Source organism: Anabas testudineus, chromosome 4 (assembly GCF_900324465.2).
Source record: "Anabas testudineus chromosome 4, fAnaTes1.2, whole genome shotgun sequence".
NCBI classification, from domain to species: Eukaryota; Metazoa; Chordata; class Actinopteri; order Anabantiformes; family Anabantidae; genus Anabas; species Anabas testudineus.
In genome coordinates this window covers 9262189-9275089 of record NC_046613.1, presented here as the reverse complement: position 1 = coordinate 9275089, position 12901 = coordinate 9262189, and the positions used below count along the sequence as shown (strand labels likewise).

Below are 12901 nucleotides of genomic sequence, written 5' to 3'. Positions count from 1 at the left end.
GAGTACAGCCACAAATAATATGATAGTTTTTTCTTTTGTATTAACCAATATTAAAAATAATTGATATAACATGCAGTATATACAGTATTTAATGTACTAAATGTAAACACAGTTTGTTTCCATCTGTTTATTTATTTCATGAATTTCAAGGTTTATGTTCAGTTTAGCATTAGAGCCTACATAAATAACAAGGTTTGTTACGTTTGAGGGAGTAATCTGATACTCTCCACAACCAACTTGGTATAATATTTATGATTCTAAGCTACAATTTAATCACATTCTGCAGTCGCCTGTGTGTACGTCCAAATACCCACATCAGTGAAGTAGCTGCGTAAGTAGTGAAGTGGCCACTTGTGTGACACATTTCCAGTAATTGTCACAGTGCCCAAGATGCAGATACTGTATATGTGGGCTCATCAGAGTTTCAGATAACCTAGGCATTAATATCAGCTTCAGACTGTGACTATTGCCATGATTGTTTCAATGTGTTTACTTGTGGGACCCTGTTGCTGTAGCCTGAGAGGCTGATTGTGCAGCAGGTTGACCCAAATGTAGGAGGCAAATGCTGCTCTTTGTTGTATGTGATAGTTAAAATGTCTAAAATATAGTTTTGATATGTTGTGGTTTTAGACCATCTCAAGAGATTTTACCTTGAGCTTTAGAAAATTGCGATGGACATTTTTATATTATATCTAGTTGGGACAATTAATTTTTAATTGTGGTTTTTCTGAGCAGCTTCTAGGTGTCAACGTTTGTAACTATGCAAATATGAGGGCAGTCCTAAAAATGAGAGGTGAAGATAGTAGTGAAATTATTAACCCTCTTATTTCTCTGTCTTTGTCTCCAGCTGAAGAGTACCATGCAACTTATCAACCTCCAGATCAACTATGACTCCAAAGAGTAAGTCCTGCTCCAAGAAAAATATCTTTCTCCACCATCATGCTACCACCTACCCACAACAAATGTACTTTACAGTTTAGTCTGATATTAGTGACCTGGAACGAGGACTGAGGATAGAGCTGGTGACAGAAATAGTGTTTATAGCAGGTCTTTTATTGTGTTGAGCCTATAATCAATCAAGTTTCATAATGTAGCATCAGGCCACTTGACAAAGTAGAAAGTAAAGCTCTCTTGAGGCAATTAGAGTACACTTTTAAGTATTAGAGTTGCACAAAAGCACAGCCTTCTCTGGATATTTTCACTAATTGTCTGCTGAAACTCGGATGTAACTTTGCATTTGTCCTGAAGAACTGTTTGAAAGCACTTTGTGTTTTGGCAATAGGAAGCAGAGCTGAGGATTTTCTAACAGACATTAGTTCAGAAAAGTAGTTTAAACTTTTTTCTTTTTTTTTTACTTCATGACATCTTTTATCAAATTTGTGCATTTGCATTTATTCAGAATTAACGTGCATAAACACATTTCACATTGAATCGTGACTTCTAATCATAGTGAGGCAAAAGAGAAGTATGTATAGATAAAGTTTTAAAAGAGCAGACAGAGCAAGGGTGAGATAGACGAATAAAGGGCAAAAAGAGACAACAACAACAAGGGACAGTGACGGGTACTAGACAGAAGACGGAGCGAGAGCACTGGAGACAGATGACACAGATTGACAGCTTTCCTCCTCATTCTGACATCTACAGAATACCGCAGATCAAGCAGGATGAACAACGAAGCAGGCAGCCAAAGCGCAGGGAGGTATGGAGGAAGTTGGAGTTGAGGGAGAGGGCAGGATGATGCTTAGAACGACCCCGTCCTCTGAAACTTCAAATTTAACACGGCGTCGACACTCAGGGCTAAACTTGACGCAATCGACATGGCTGATTTTCTTAGTCTTTTCCTTTCCACAGAGACACACATACATTACACAAATGACATCCTTTAAGATTCCCTGTATTTCCTTTCTCGTTATGCAGGCTTCAAAAATACAGGACAAAAAAAAAAAGCGAACCAACAGCTCTGTAGGGAATCCAGGTAGACTTCAGAGAGCAGTGGTTGCTAACCCTTTTACTGTACTTGCTGTACACCTTTCTGGTGTGTCAGGCCTGTGGGATTTAAAGGTGACATGTTCGGTTTGTGTGTGTGTGTCTGTGTGTGTGTGTTTGTGTGTAGGCATGAGACAAACGAAAAGGAAAAAAAGTCTTCTAGGCAACACTCGCCTAGCGTGCTTGTAAATACATTTCCAGGAATCTTGTTTTTGTTCAGCTCAAGCACAAAACAGCAGAATTCAAAAGCATACCGATAAAAGTCTAAAAAGCCAAAAATAAAATGGACAGAAGGAAAATAAGACTGACAGACAGGCAGGCGATGTGTGTGTGTGTGTGTGTGTGTGTGTGTGTGTGTGTGTGTGTGTGTGTGTGTGTGTGTGTGTGTGTGAGCGTGCACGCGTGCATTGTAGCTTTGGGTTTAGCCCAAGCTCTCTCCACTCTGTCTGCATTCCCATTAGAAGAGCGTTCTGGTCTGTGGCAGCCCAGAGGATTTGAATGGCACAGGCTCAGGGTAATGGGAACATGGGGATGCAGATTGGCAGGATGTTTTTTTTACTGCCAGGCCCATCATCAGTAGCAGCAACATTGCATTTAAATTACCTTGTCCTATTTTTCTTTTTCTTTTTTTTTGTTTTGTATCCCCTCAGTTTTTGCATACTCTCATTTCGACTGTTGTTTCGAGGGCGCACAGCCAGGGATTCCCCCGAGATCCACAAAGTAGGGAATAAATATTGATGCTGAAAACCATGCACACAGATCGACATAAACACACGTGTTACAAATGGCATTAATGATGCAGCCTGTAATTTTTACACTTGACACCGTTGAAGGACAATATGCTAATATGTACTTTCTAGCAGAGAGTTACGTGATAAAATGTAACACAACCAACCAACTGCCCAATTAGCTTAACATAAACATGGGCTCTGTGAGAAGGCAACAAAATGCACCTCACAAATCAGATGTAAATAAAACAATTTTAAATATATAAAATATTCAAAACCTTTCTCTCACTGGAGCCCGTGCTGTGATATAATACTGTACAACATTTACATTTAGTAATTTGGCAGACTTACAAGTTGCACTTGATACAGACAATGAGCAATTTGGGGTTCAGCGTCGACAAGCGTCAAGTGAGAATCGAACCAGTGACCCTGCAATTTTGGGATGACTGTTCTACCACCTTTTGATCAGAGCTCTGCATTTTGGATCTAAGGCAGCAAAAATGTACGTTTCTAGGAATGGGTTGGGCTCCAACTTATTAATTACTCTCTTGGTGTGGTGGAGGTCAACAGTCTTCAACTTCATGTTTCATTCAAATTTAGTTTTATGCTGTGTTTGCTGACATGTTGTTAAGTTAGCTCAGTCGGTAGAGCAGTCGTCTATAAACCCCAGGGTCACTGGTTTGATTCCTGGTTCCTCCTGGCTGTATCTCGAGATGTCCTCGGACAAGACACAGACGCTGTCATCTACTGCAGCTGTCCAAACAACGGTTTCTCCAAGGGGATCAATAACGTATTTCATCATTATCATTCATTATTATTAATGTTTGTGTTGACTGTAACGGTAATGCTTAAAAACCAATATACTATATTGGTTGTTATTCAGAAATTACTAACACACAATGTCTTCTAAGTAGCGCACAAACAAGAAAAGAAGTCCCAACATAGCATTTCTAACTGTTTCCCTGAGTTTTATAAGCACAGTTCACAACGAGGCCACGTCACACTTAGGCAAAAGCTCAGCTGTGACATCCCATGATAGTAGAAAGTGTCGAGGTACAACAAAGATTACAGCAAAAACAAAATAGTTTCATATGTTTGTGCTTTGGGTTTCTCTCTCTCTTCTCAGGAGACCAGACACAGTTAAACAGAAGAACGCCTTCCCACCAAACTTCATCCACTCTCTGGACTCCACTCACATGATGCTGACTGCTCTCCACTGCTACAGGTAGCCTTTAACACTCTGAGGAAGTGTATTTGTTTCACAGAATTGGCATCTGTCATAATTCATGATAGTGACCGACTCTGTAACACTGTGCTGTACTTATTTGAAATCCACAGTCGACATATTCTCAGAGCCATTGTCTTTGTGATTTTTCAGTGCTGGTCTAACGTTTGTCTCAGTTCACGACTGTTTCTGGACCCACGCCCTCACTGTGGACACCATGAACAAGGTATTTAATGACAGTTTACTTCCATCAGATTCTTTCTTTCACCCTTTTTTCGTCCTTGTCATCCTTTTACCTGTGTGCATCCTGTCTGATTATATATCTGTGGGGTTTTGAATTCTCTTCTTTGTGCTGATGAATTGAAGCTAAAGGTGGCATTGTTCATGTGAGTCAGCCTCTCTCCACGCTTCTCTTCAGGCTCTTTTTGGAGCAGAAGAAGGATTGTATGATATTGAAAGCCCCGAGCTTACTTTGGCACTTTTACACTGGGTACTGCTGATAGAAATAATTTGTATATCATCACCAGTTCTCATGTTAATGTAGCGTCAACTTTGAGATGTCACTAAAGCAAACAGTTTTTCAATGCTTCACACATTTTCTGGCTGCTGGCTGCAAGTAGCACCATCAGACAGAGCCTGTTGTGCTGAATAAATGACTGTCTGCCCCTGCCTGCTGGAACTAGCTTGTCAGCAGGCCCAGACTGAGACCCAGCGCTGAATAAAATGGACCAAATTACCATAAAGCCCCAATTTTCTGTTGATGCTGTTTCAGAGCGCAGCCACAGTTTTTGCGTCCTCACCCACTCTCTGAGGAGTTACAACCAATGAAGCGGTTTCCTCTCCGTAAATTTATACTCTCATATTCTCTTGACGTGTCAGTGTACGCCTACCTCATTACACAGGTAATTGAACACAGCAGCGGAGGAGGGGGTATTAAATATCTTCAACACCTAAGTATATAGAGCATGGCCTTGTTTTATTGCCAACTGATCCTTCATCCACACGCCTATTTTCTGAACTATCCATTCTGTCTCTGGCTAGAGGGGGCTGGAGTCTGACCTGGCACGCACCAGTTAGAAGATGGGTACTCTGTGGCCGCGTTGCCAGCCAAGACTTAATTTTCAGCTATGTGCACATGTGGGACAAATCAAATCAAAGTGACTGAGAAGTTGTGAGATCAATATTTAGAGTTTATATTTTTATATATATTTTATATTTTGCTACCAGAGACTACAAGCCAACCTTGAAAACAAACCAACCTTAAATCAAACCACGACTGCTCCACATTCTCTAGTTGACCTAATCTCTATGTTTGCTGTATGATTTTTGTTTTGTGCTTTTAATAACATGTACTGAGTCTTAGAGTAACACAATATCAGCAACAATATCTCATGTACATATTTCAACTCCCAAAGTTGAAGTTCCTTCTTCCCTTCCTCCACCCAGCCAGGTACAGCAGGATCAACACCATTTTTCAGCAACAGCCTGGCTTAAAATCTTTCACGCTGTAAAAACAATTGTCCATGAAATGCCTCAAAGTCTGATGGTGGCCTGTCACCATATCCACTGTTGTTTTATGGTTTTGTCTTTGAGAAAAGGGAAGTAAATTCTCCTTCCCAGCAGATAAAACACTTTCTCTGATATATATCTGTTGTGATTTGGCCCTATATAAATAAAATAAAATTAAATATCAGCCTTTCTGTGATAAAAGTGTTAGCAGCTCAACTGAGAAGGTGGGTGGGGTATTTAGTGGATGTGGCATCCAAAACAGGTGGCCAGTAAGACCTCAACACTGCTCCATGTCAAGAGCTATAACATTTTGAAAAACATTCAAAAAACAATATGCACTGGCCAGATCGAAACATGGGACTTTCATCACCAGCCAGCCTGCAAACACACGTTTATCTTGAGCTTGGGCCTCTGACTGTGTGTAGCAGGGGCACCGAACTTCATAAAGCGATAAATGTGTCAGTGTGTTATGTTAATATATACAGTAAGTGAAGTCCTTAAAAGGTCCATATGAAATGTATAGTTACACTGTGGCAACATGTTCCCCAAGGATGGTAAACCTATTTATAGTATAAGCATGGTCATGACGACGGATGACTGAGAATCTTCACAGGCATCATGACCACTCACAATAAAATATCAGCACTTCATCCCCAGTGTTTTTTGAAATGGGAAGTGGGAAGTCATACAGCCACTGTAGTTGAAGCTCTGGGATCAATTTGCCTGATAGGGGACAGACCGGTGCTTGTTCTCTCCCTTCTCTTTCTGTCCTCTCCATATTTCAGGTTCATCCGTCTTTGAGGTGGGTTTTAGTTGGTCAGGATCGTCCAGGGAGCTTGTTGATCAGTGCAGAGTAACTGAGAGTGCACTTCTCTCTGCTTCTTTTTCCTCCTGTCAGATCTGTCGAGAACAGTTTGTGGCCCTGCACAGCCAGCCGATCCTTAAAGATCTCTCCAACTTCCTGCTGCAGAAATACTGCCCCAGTGTCCTGTGAGTTTACGCACCTGCCTGCAAGAGGACATGTTGATTGTACACACACACACACACACGTTATACGTTTATAACCTTAGAAATAGGTATCACTGTCATCTTTTTATAGCAGCGTCTCTTTAGAGACAAATAATTATTCTCTGAAAGTGTTTACTTTTTTCCAAATATATAGTAGTTACCTGTACCTGTGTTTCCAGAACGTTTCCTTATTAAGTCAAAAATGTGTTTTGCTTTACAGAAATGTAGCAGGCATAGTTTCTCATTATTTATTATAATTATTATTATTGACACAAAAAGACTAATTCTTATTCAGCGAAGAGTGTTTTCAGTGTGTGAGTTACAAACTTTTGAACTTTTTAATTCCCTCCTTTGTGGCAGAAGTGAGTCCAGCAACAACAAGAAGTACCAGGAGTACAGGAGGCTGTTTCTGCTGCTGGCCAAAGTGCCCCAGACAGGTCAGTTTGTGTGCAGCATACTGGCTCCCTGACACCTGGATTTCCTGAGGCTGGTGAATTGTGTGAGAGCGGCAACATACAGGGTTCTGTTTTTTTATTTTTCCCTAATTGGGAAGCTGGCTCGTGTGTCCTGAAGCTCTGTCTAAGGTTAGCAGTAGGACTGATAGGAATGTTATTAAATTGGGTTCTTTCTCAGACCTGTACGTTGTCCCGAGTTTTATAATTGCTCACTGTTGGTGTCTCATGGTGACACAGTAGCACATGAATCAACGGCACAAAAAAACCATGAATTGCTAATTGTTGTCTCCTATAGTGACAGCGTTCATCCTGTCGTCTCCACCTGGTTGACAGGCTGTGTTTGATACCCAGACATTACTTTCTGCTTGTTCAGTTAAACAGGAAAAGTCATTGATTGGGTTTAGATATAATTACATTTTCTGCATCATAAGTGGTGTATTCATGTCTGGCTGCATGGCCTCTAGCAGGTCCAGATTCCCATTTTTTCCCTGACGCCACTGGGAGCGTCTGTCTATTGTTGTGCTCAGTGGAGGTACTCGTCAGGTAGATGTGGGGCTTTGCTGTTATGTAATGCCTCGCTCCATCTCCATCTGTACACTTGCTGTCTGCTTGGCACAGACAGCGGGGTTGTATAAATTGATTACTGTTAATTGTGTCCCTCCTCTGCATAATCAGCCTCTGTGGCTGAGACCAGTTAGGTGTGCCTGGGACGGCATGTGCATGTGTGTCGCTGAGTGCCCACTGTACCCATTGTTGACTATGAGGCCCTGTGGATCTGGGCTGAAGTCCATTGTAATTTTCACTATAAAGGATTCAGATTCTTATTATTGAGGTGAATCATGCTTCCTTGTGTGTAATCTAGCAAGATAACAGATGAATTGGGTTCCTGCTTTGTTGTCTGGACCAGAACAGCATGCACAAACAAACATTTGTACAAGCGAATTCTGCAAGTAAATATGAAAGTTGTTTTAAAGTTGTTGAAGCAGAATGAATGTAATGTTTTGCAAAGGCTGAGTGAGTCCTGACCTTAATGCTGTGGAACTGAAGCAGGAAGACAACCCACATAATTAAATTGAAGCTGTTCTGTAAGAAGAAATGAGCTAAAATGTCTCAAACTGATGTGCTGGGCTGACAAACCCTTACCAGAAACATGTAGCTGGAGTTATTGCTGGAAAAGGGGGGGTCACACCAGTTACTGAAGACGTGGTTTAACACACACTAAATGCATGGATGTGTCATTTCTTTGTCTCATTTGTATCATTTGGTTTCTAGTTTTAGGACTCATATAAAATCCTGCTCACATATTAAGTCAGATTTATTTAGATAGAGAGACTTTTCTAAAGGGTTCACAAACTGACGAGCATTGGTTATTATACTAACTTTAGCATTCTAGTTTTTTATGTCCTTTCCTCAATAATTCACGCTACACGCTATATACCAGCTTCTGTTGGTATAAACATCTGTCAGAGAAGTAAGGCAAAGCACATAGTAGAGAGCTCCATCCAGAGCTAAAATTAATGTTCCAGTTGGTGTATTAAAGTCCCATCGAAAATTTACTGGTGTCCAGTAAAACTAAAGTGTTGTATCTAAATTAAAAATGAAGGTTCCTGAGGTTGACCTACTTAAAAGCCACTCCTCTCCTCACTCTGAAGATTGTAACTCTAACCTCAGAACAAATTGCATCCTACCTGTGATTCTCAGCAACGTCTGTAATTGATCATTAATCACATTAAGGAGAGAATGATAAAATTGATTATGTATCCTTGAAGAGAGGTATTTAGATAATCACACGGGAGATTTGTAGCCACACTGAGGACTTGGGTCGAGGCATTCCAGTTATCAGTCCCTCTTGTAGCAGCACGTGAGTGGTAGTTTTAAGTCTTAAGTTGCAGCACATGTAATTTACTTTAAGTAACTGCCCAAAGACCTAAACCTGCCCTGACACTTTGCATCTTTGCTCTCCAGGTGATTTTGATCTCCAGCAGGTGAAAGAATCCACTTATTTCTTCAGCTGAGAAGCTTCTGGCGACGAGACAGTGGAGAGAGATGAGTGGAATTGACAGATTGCAGCAGGGAGGCTTCAGACCCCGGAGTCTCTGCCGGCTTGGTCTCCCTCGGACATCAGGACATCGATCCAGCCATGTCCCACCTGCCTCCTGCTACACAGGCCGGCTGAGGCTGCTTGATTTGCCAGAACTGCTGGAGGCGCTCACCCAGAGTGAACCTGCCCGATTGACTGACTAGCGAGCTGATGGAAAGGAGGGTGGGATACTTATCCAGGCGAAAATGAGAGAATCAGCACAGTATGGGAATGTTAACACTTCAATCAGTGAAAAGTACCTCTTAGAATGGGTGCTTTGGCCATATTCTGGTCTATGTATGTGTGCGAATGTGCGTTTCTTCATGAGCTATACCCACTGAATCATACGTAAACTGTGTCAATTTGTCCATCACTCAGAAAAACCGTTGCTGATCAGTAAGACCAGGAACAGTCTTTCTACTTACAAACTGTAATTGCCAGTGATTGAGGGTGTGTGTGTGTGTGTGTATGTGCGCGCGTGTGTGACTGTCTGTCTACGTACTTTTTAATGCTGTGAACACCTCCACTGAGCAGCGACCTGCCTCTGCTACTATCCCACCCAATCATCGATTCCATCACTTACTGGATGACAGGATGCCCCCTGACACAATGTTCAACTATCTACACTTTTTCAGGAGTTTGAAAAGAGACTTTTGAGAGGAACTGAAATAAAAAATATATACTTGAAATGAAATACTATACTAAAAATGGGATTGGACAAAGCGATGAGTCAAGGGGCTCTTAGGATAGCATTGTGTTCCAGTGTGCTCTTGATTCTTACCTTCTTTGAGTGACTAAGCACTTGAAAATTGCCCTAAAATAAATGTTGTTCTTTTTTTAAATGTCTCTTTATTCATTTGAAGGTTTAGAGAAATTGCTGGTATTCTTACTGCGCTTCAATGGGCTGAATGAGGCAGCCCATTATTTGGCTATATCTGCATATTTCAGTCTTGTTTTGTATGATAAGATGAAGGCCTCCTTTTTAGGTGCACCACAAAGGGTTTGCAGGCTTCAGTAATCAACTCGGATCTTATTTTTCTGGGCCAGTGCCACATCTAGAAGTAAAAATAGCAGAAGTGCTGATCTGATCATCGCTGGAAACGTGACAGCTAGTTTCAGACAAAAAGGTGCTGTTGATGTTCAAAGGCAAATGTGGGCTCAGCCAAACAAAGCTGGCTCTGTGACAATGTAATGAAATGGAAATAATCTTCGAGGGGCATTAATAATGTGCTGATTAGACTGGAGGTTTTTCTGATGACTTGCAGAGACATGACATGCACGCGAGAAATGAATTGTAAATTTAAGCAGTTATTTTATATTAAAAAAAAAAAAGTCACATAATGACATGATGTAAAGTATCAACTGGTAAAAAATACACCTGGCTTTACTCAGCGCCCCCAAAATGCTAAATCTACCTGTGATTTGACAGGATTAATCCATATTACACCAGCTAATATCTGCTCCTAGCGGACACCGGCTCCCCTCCTGTCAAGGACAGAGCTCCCTCCTGTAAAGTGCTCTCAGGGTCTCGCATACTTATATCATGCTTGTATCACATTTCAGAAATTGACTTTTGACACAGCTGCCTACAAAATGTTCCAGTCTATGTGATCTGAGCTTAACACTAAGGAGTGGGTATGGCGTGTATGGGTCGGTGGATGCTGCGGGCGCCTTCATCGCTCACTCGCTGTGTCATGAATTTTCTTTCAAATGCACAACAACACATACAGTACATTGACAGAACAGGTAGGGTTATTGCAGAGTGGCATGATGCAGTACACACACTTAATGTTTGCTTTTGATAAAAAATAAACTGCTGTAAACTGTCACTGACCTTGGCTGAGGAAGTAAACAGGATATTAAAGATGTCCTTACAGTGAAATGCGGTTGCTGTGTAGCTTGACGGGCCTGTCTCAGTTTCTCTGGGGTGATTCCAAGGATGTCTGCTGTTAGATAATAGTGCTGCACCAGTCCAACCTGCATTAATGGAACAGGGTTTGCAGCAAGAAGGAGTCTGATAGCTTCCATTACGGGTTCCTCTCCAAAGGTTAACACGTCTTGTTAATGTTGATTTTGCATTAGGAAAATATATAGTGCAAAGGTGGGGCAGAGGATAAAGTTTACATTTGACAGCACAATCACCCTCTCTGAGCCCATACACATCAACTTCTCTTGAACAATGTCTATGATATATAAGTAGTATAATGTGATTTTTTCCTGTTATAACATTTAAGCCAATCATTGGCACAATTTGAGAAAAATTTATCTTAACTCCAGTGCAGCAATACTACACTACTATTCTACTAATGTCGAATTCTCTGTTACTATTAATTGTAATTAAATATCTTTCTGCTCTGTTATTCTTCTCATTTCTACCTGCTCAACTTCACCTGCTGAAGAAGACAGTGAGATGCAGTTGAATGTTTAGGAAGGTAAAGCTAATGAGTAGAATTTGTGAGTTTTCATTGTCTCACAATATTAGATATGAAGCAGCAGTGGAGCTAAGTGATGTCCCTGAAGTTGGAGCTGTTGTTCATCCAGCTGCTCTGGTTTCCTTCAACAGTCCAGACCTGTGTCAAGAGGAGTCTCTAAATTGCTTGTAAGTGTGAACGTCACTGTCTGTCTGTGATACAGTGAGAGCCTGATAGGGGTGTTTCCCTGTCTAATAACCCAAAGCATTCTGCTATAACCAGAAATAAGCAATGAATTGTGACAAAGAACGACCGATTTGTTCATGTGGAATGAAGAGATCTTGAATTACAGGTTTGCTGATTGGATCATTTGTGCGTGCATTTAGCACAAACAGCAGTGTGGGCTTTTAGCGAGCTCTTCATTCTTGTCACAGGATCATCAGAAAGTGGACACTAAAGAAGTGTTGGGCGCTATCTGCTAGGCATGCCAGAGCTGGAAGCCACTCTTCGATAGCTGGAGCACTCACTCTCACTGAGAGCACTTTGATTTCCTTGCCAGGCTCCCGGGCCCCCGCGGCCTATCTCCTGTCCAGTGGCGCCATGAGCGGGAGGCACTCAGCAGCAGCAGCAGCAGCAGAGTGTACAGACAGTCCTGGAGTGTGCAAATGGGGCCAGAGCTCTCTGTCAGCGGGGGGAGCACGGTGAGGAGTGTGTTTGTTAGGTTTGGTAGTAAGACACAGGAGCTACAGTTTGAGTTTCCATGGTCTGACCTTTATTCTAACTGACGGTCAGTGATGGGTTGATTAACAGCTTTCACACACGCAGTACACGCAAGGTGCCTGATGATGTGATGTTTCAGTAGAGTGGATGCATAAATGGATGTGATTGGACATCCGCTATTAAATTATTTAAACGAGCACTAAACTGGGAAAACAAAAACGTCTTATCAAAAGTTCTGTTTTAGCATAAATCGAACAATTTAAAGTTGACGATTTTGACTCGGATTGTCAGCTATTCATTTAAAGTGGATGGATGGAGTCCATCAGAACCATGTCTGGGTTTTCACAGAAGCTGACTCAAATATATGCTAACAGGGGCCTTACAGCAGACGTGTGTGTGTGTGTGTGTGTGTGTGTGTGTGTGTGTGTGTGTGTGTGTGTGACAGGTGCTTACAGACATTAATGTCTCAATTTGTAATAAGGTTATAGACAGCTAGAGCATTTCCTAGGGACTCCAGGTTCTTGTAAATTCTTCATAGTTCCTGATAGACGAATGAATGAATAAACATGAAATTACTGTATGTAAGACACAACCAGCAGTATTATAAAATACTGAAGTAGGAAGTAGCTTTTCAAATGTCATCTTTATAATAAAAGCGCATCAGTTACGATGACCGATGACCGAATCATATTGAATCATAAAGAACAATGAGTTCAGAGGCTGCTGACACATGAACAACACGACTAACAGAGGCATTCATAATTATATGCCTTTATTGC

The 12901-nt window shown here is 41.4% G+C and overlaps 1 protein-coding gene across 2 annotated transcripts in view; it reads left to right on the top strand.

Moving 5' to 3' along the window:
• The window catches only part of polrmt (polymerase (RNA) mitochondrial (DNA directed)), a 34300-nt gene extending 24476 nt beyond the window's left edge, over window positions 1–9824 (top strand). Inside the window, exons 16-21 of one of the 2 annotated variants that reach the window (XM_026345880.1) lie at window positions 848–900; window positions 3841–3939; window positions 4093–4165; window positions 6347–6438; window positions 6817–6893; window positions 8877–9824. In XM_026345880.1, coding sequence (XP_026201665.1) covers window positions 848–900; window positions 3841–3939; window positions 4093–4165; window positions 6347–6438; window positions 6817–6893; window positions 8877–8926 — 444 coding nt within the window. In that variant the 3' untranslated portion in view covers window positions 8927–9824. The remainder of the gene's footprint in view (window positions 1–847; window positions 901–3840; window positions 3940–4092; window positions 4166–6346; window positions 6439–6816; window positions 6894–8876) is intronic. The other variant, XM_026345881.1, reaches the window with a different exon arrangement.
• The last annotated feature ends 3077 nt before the right edge of the window (window positions 9825–12901 follow it).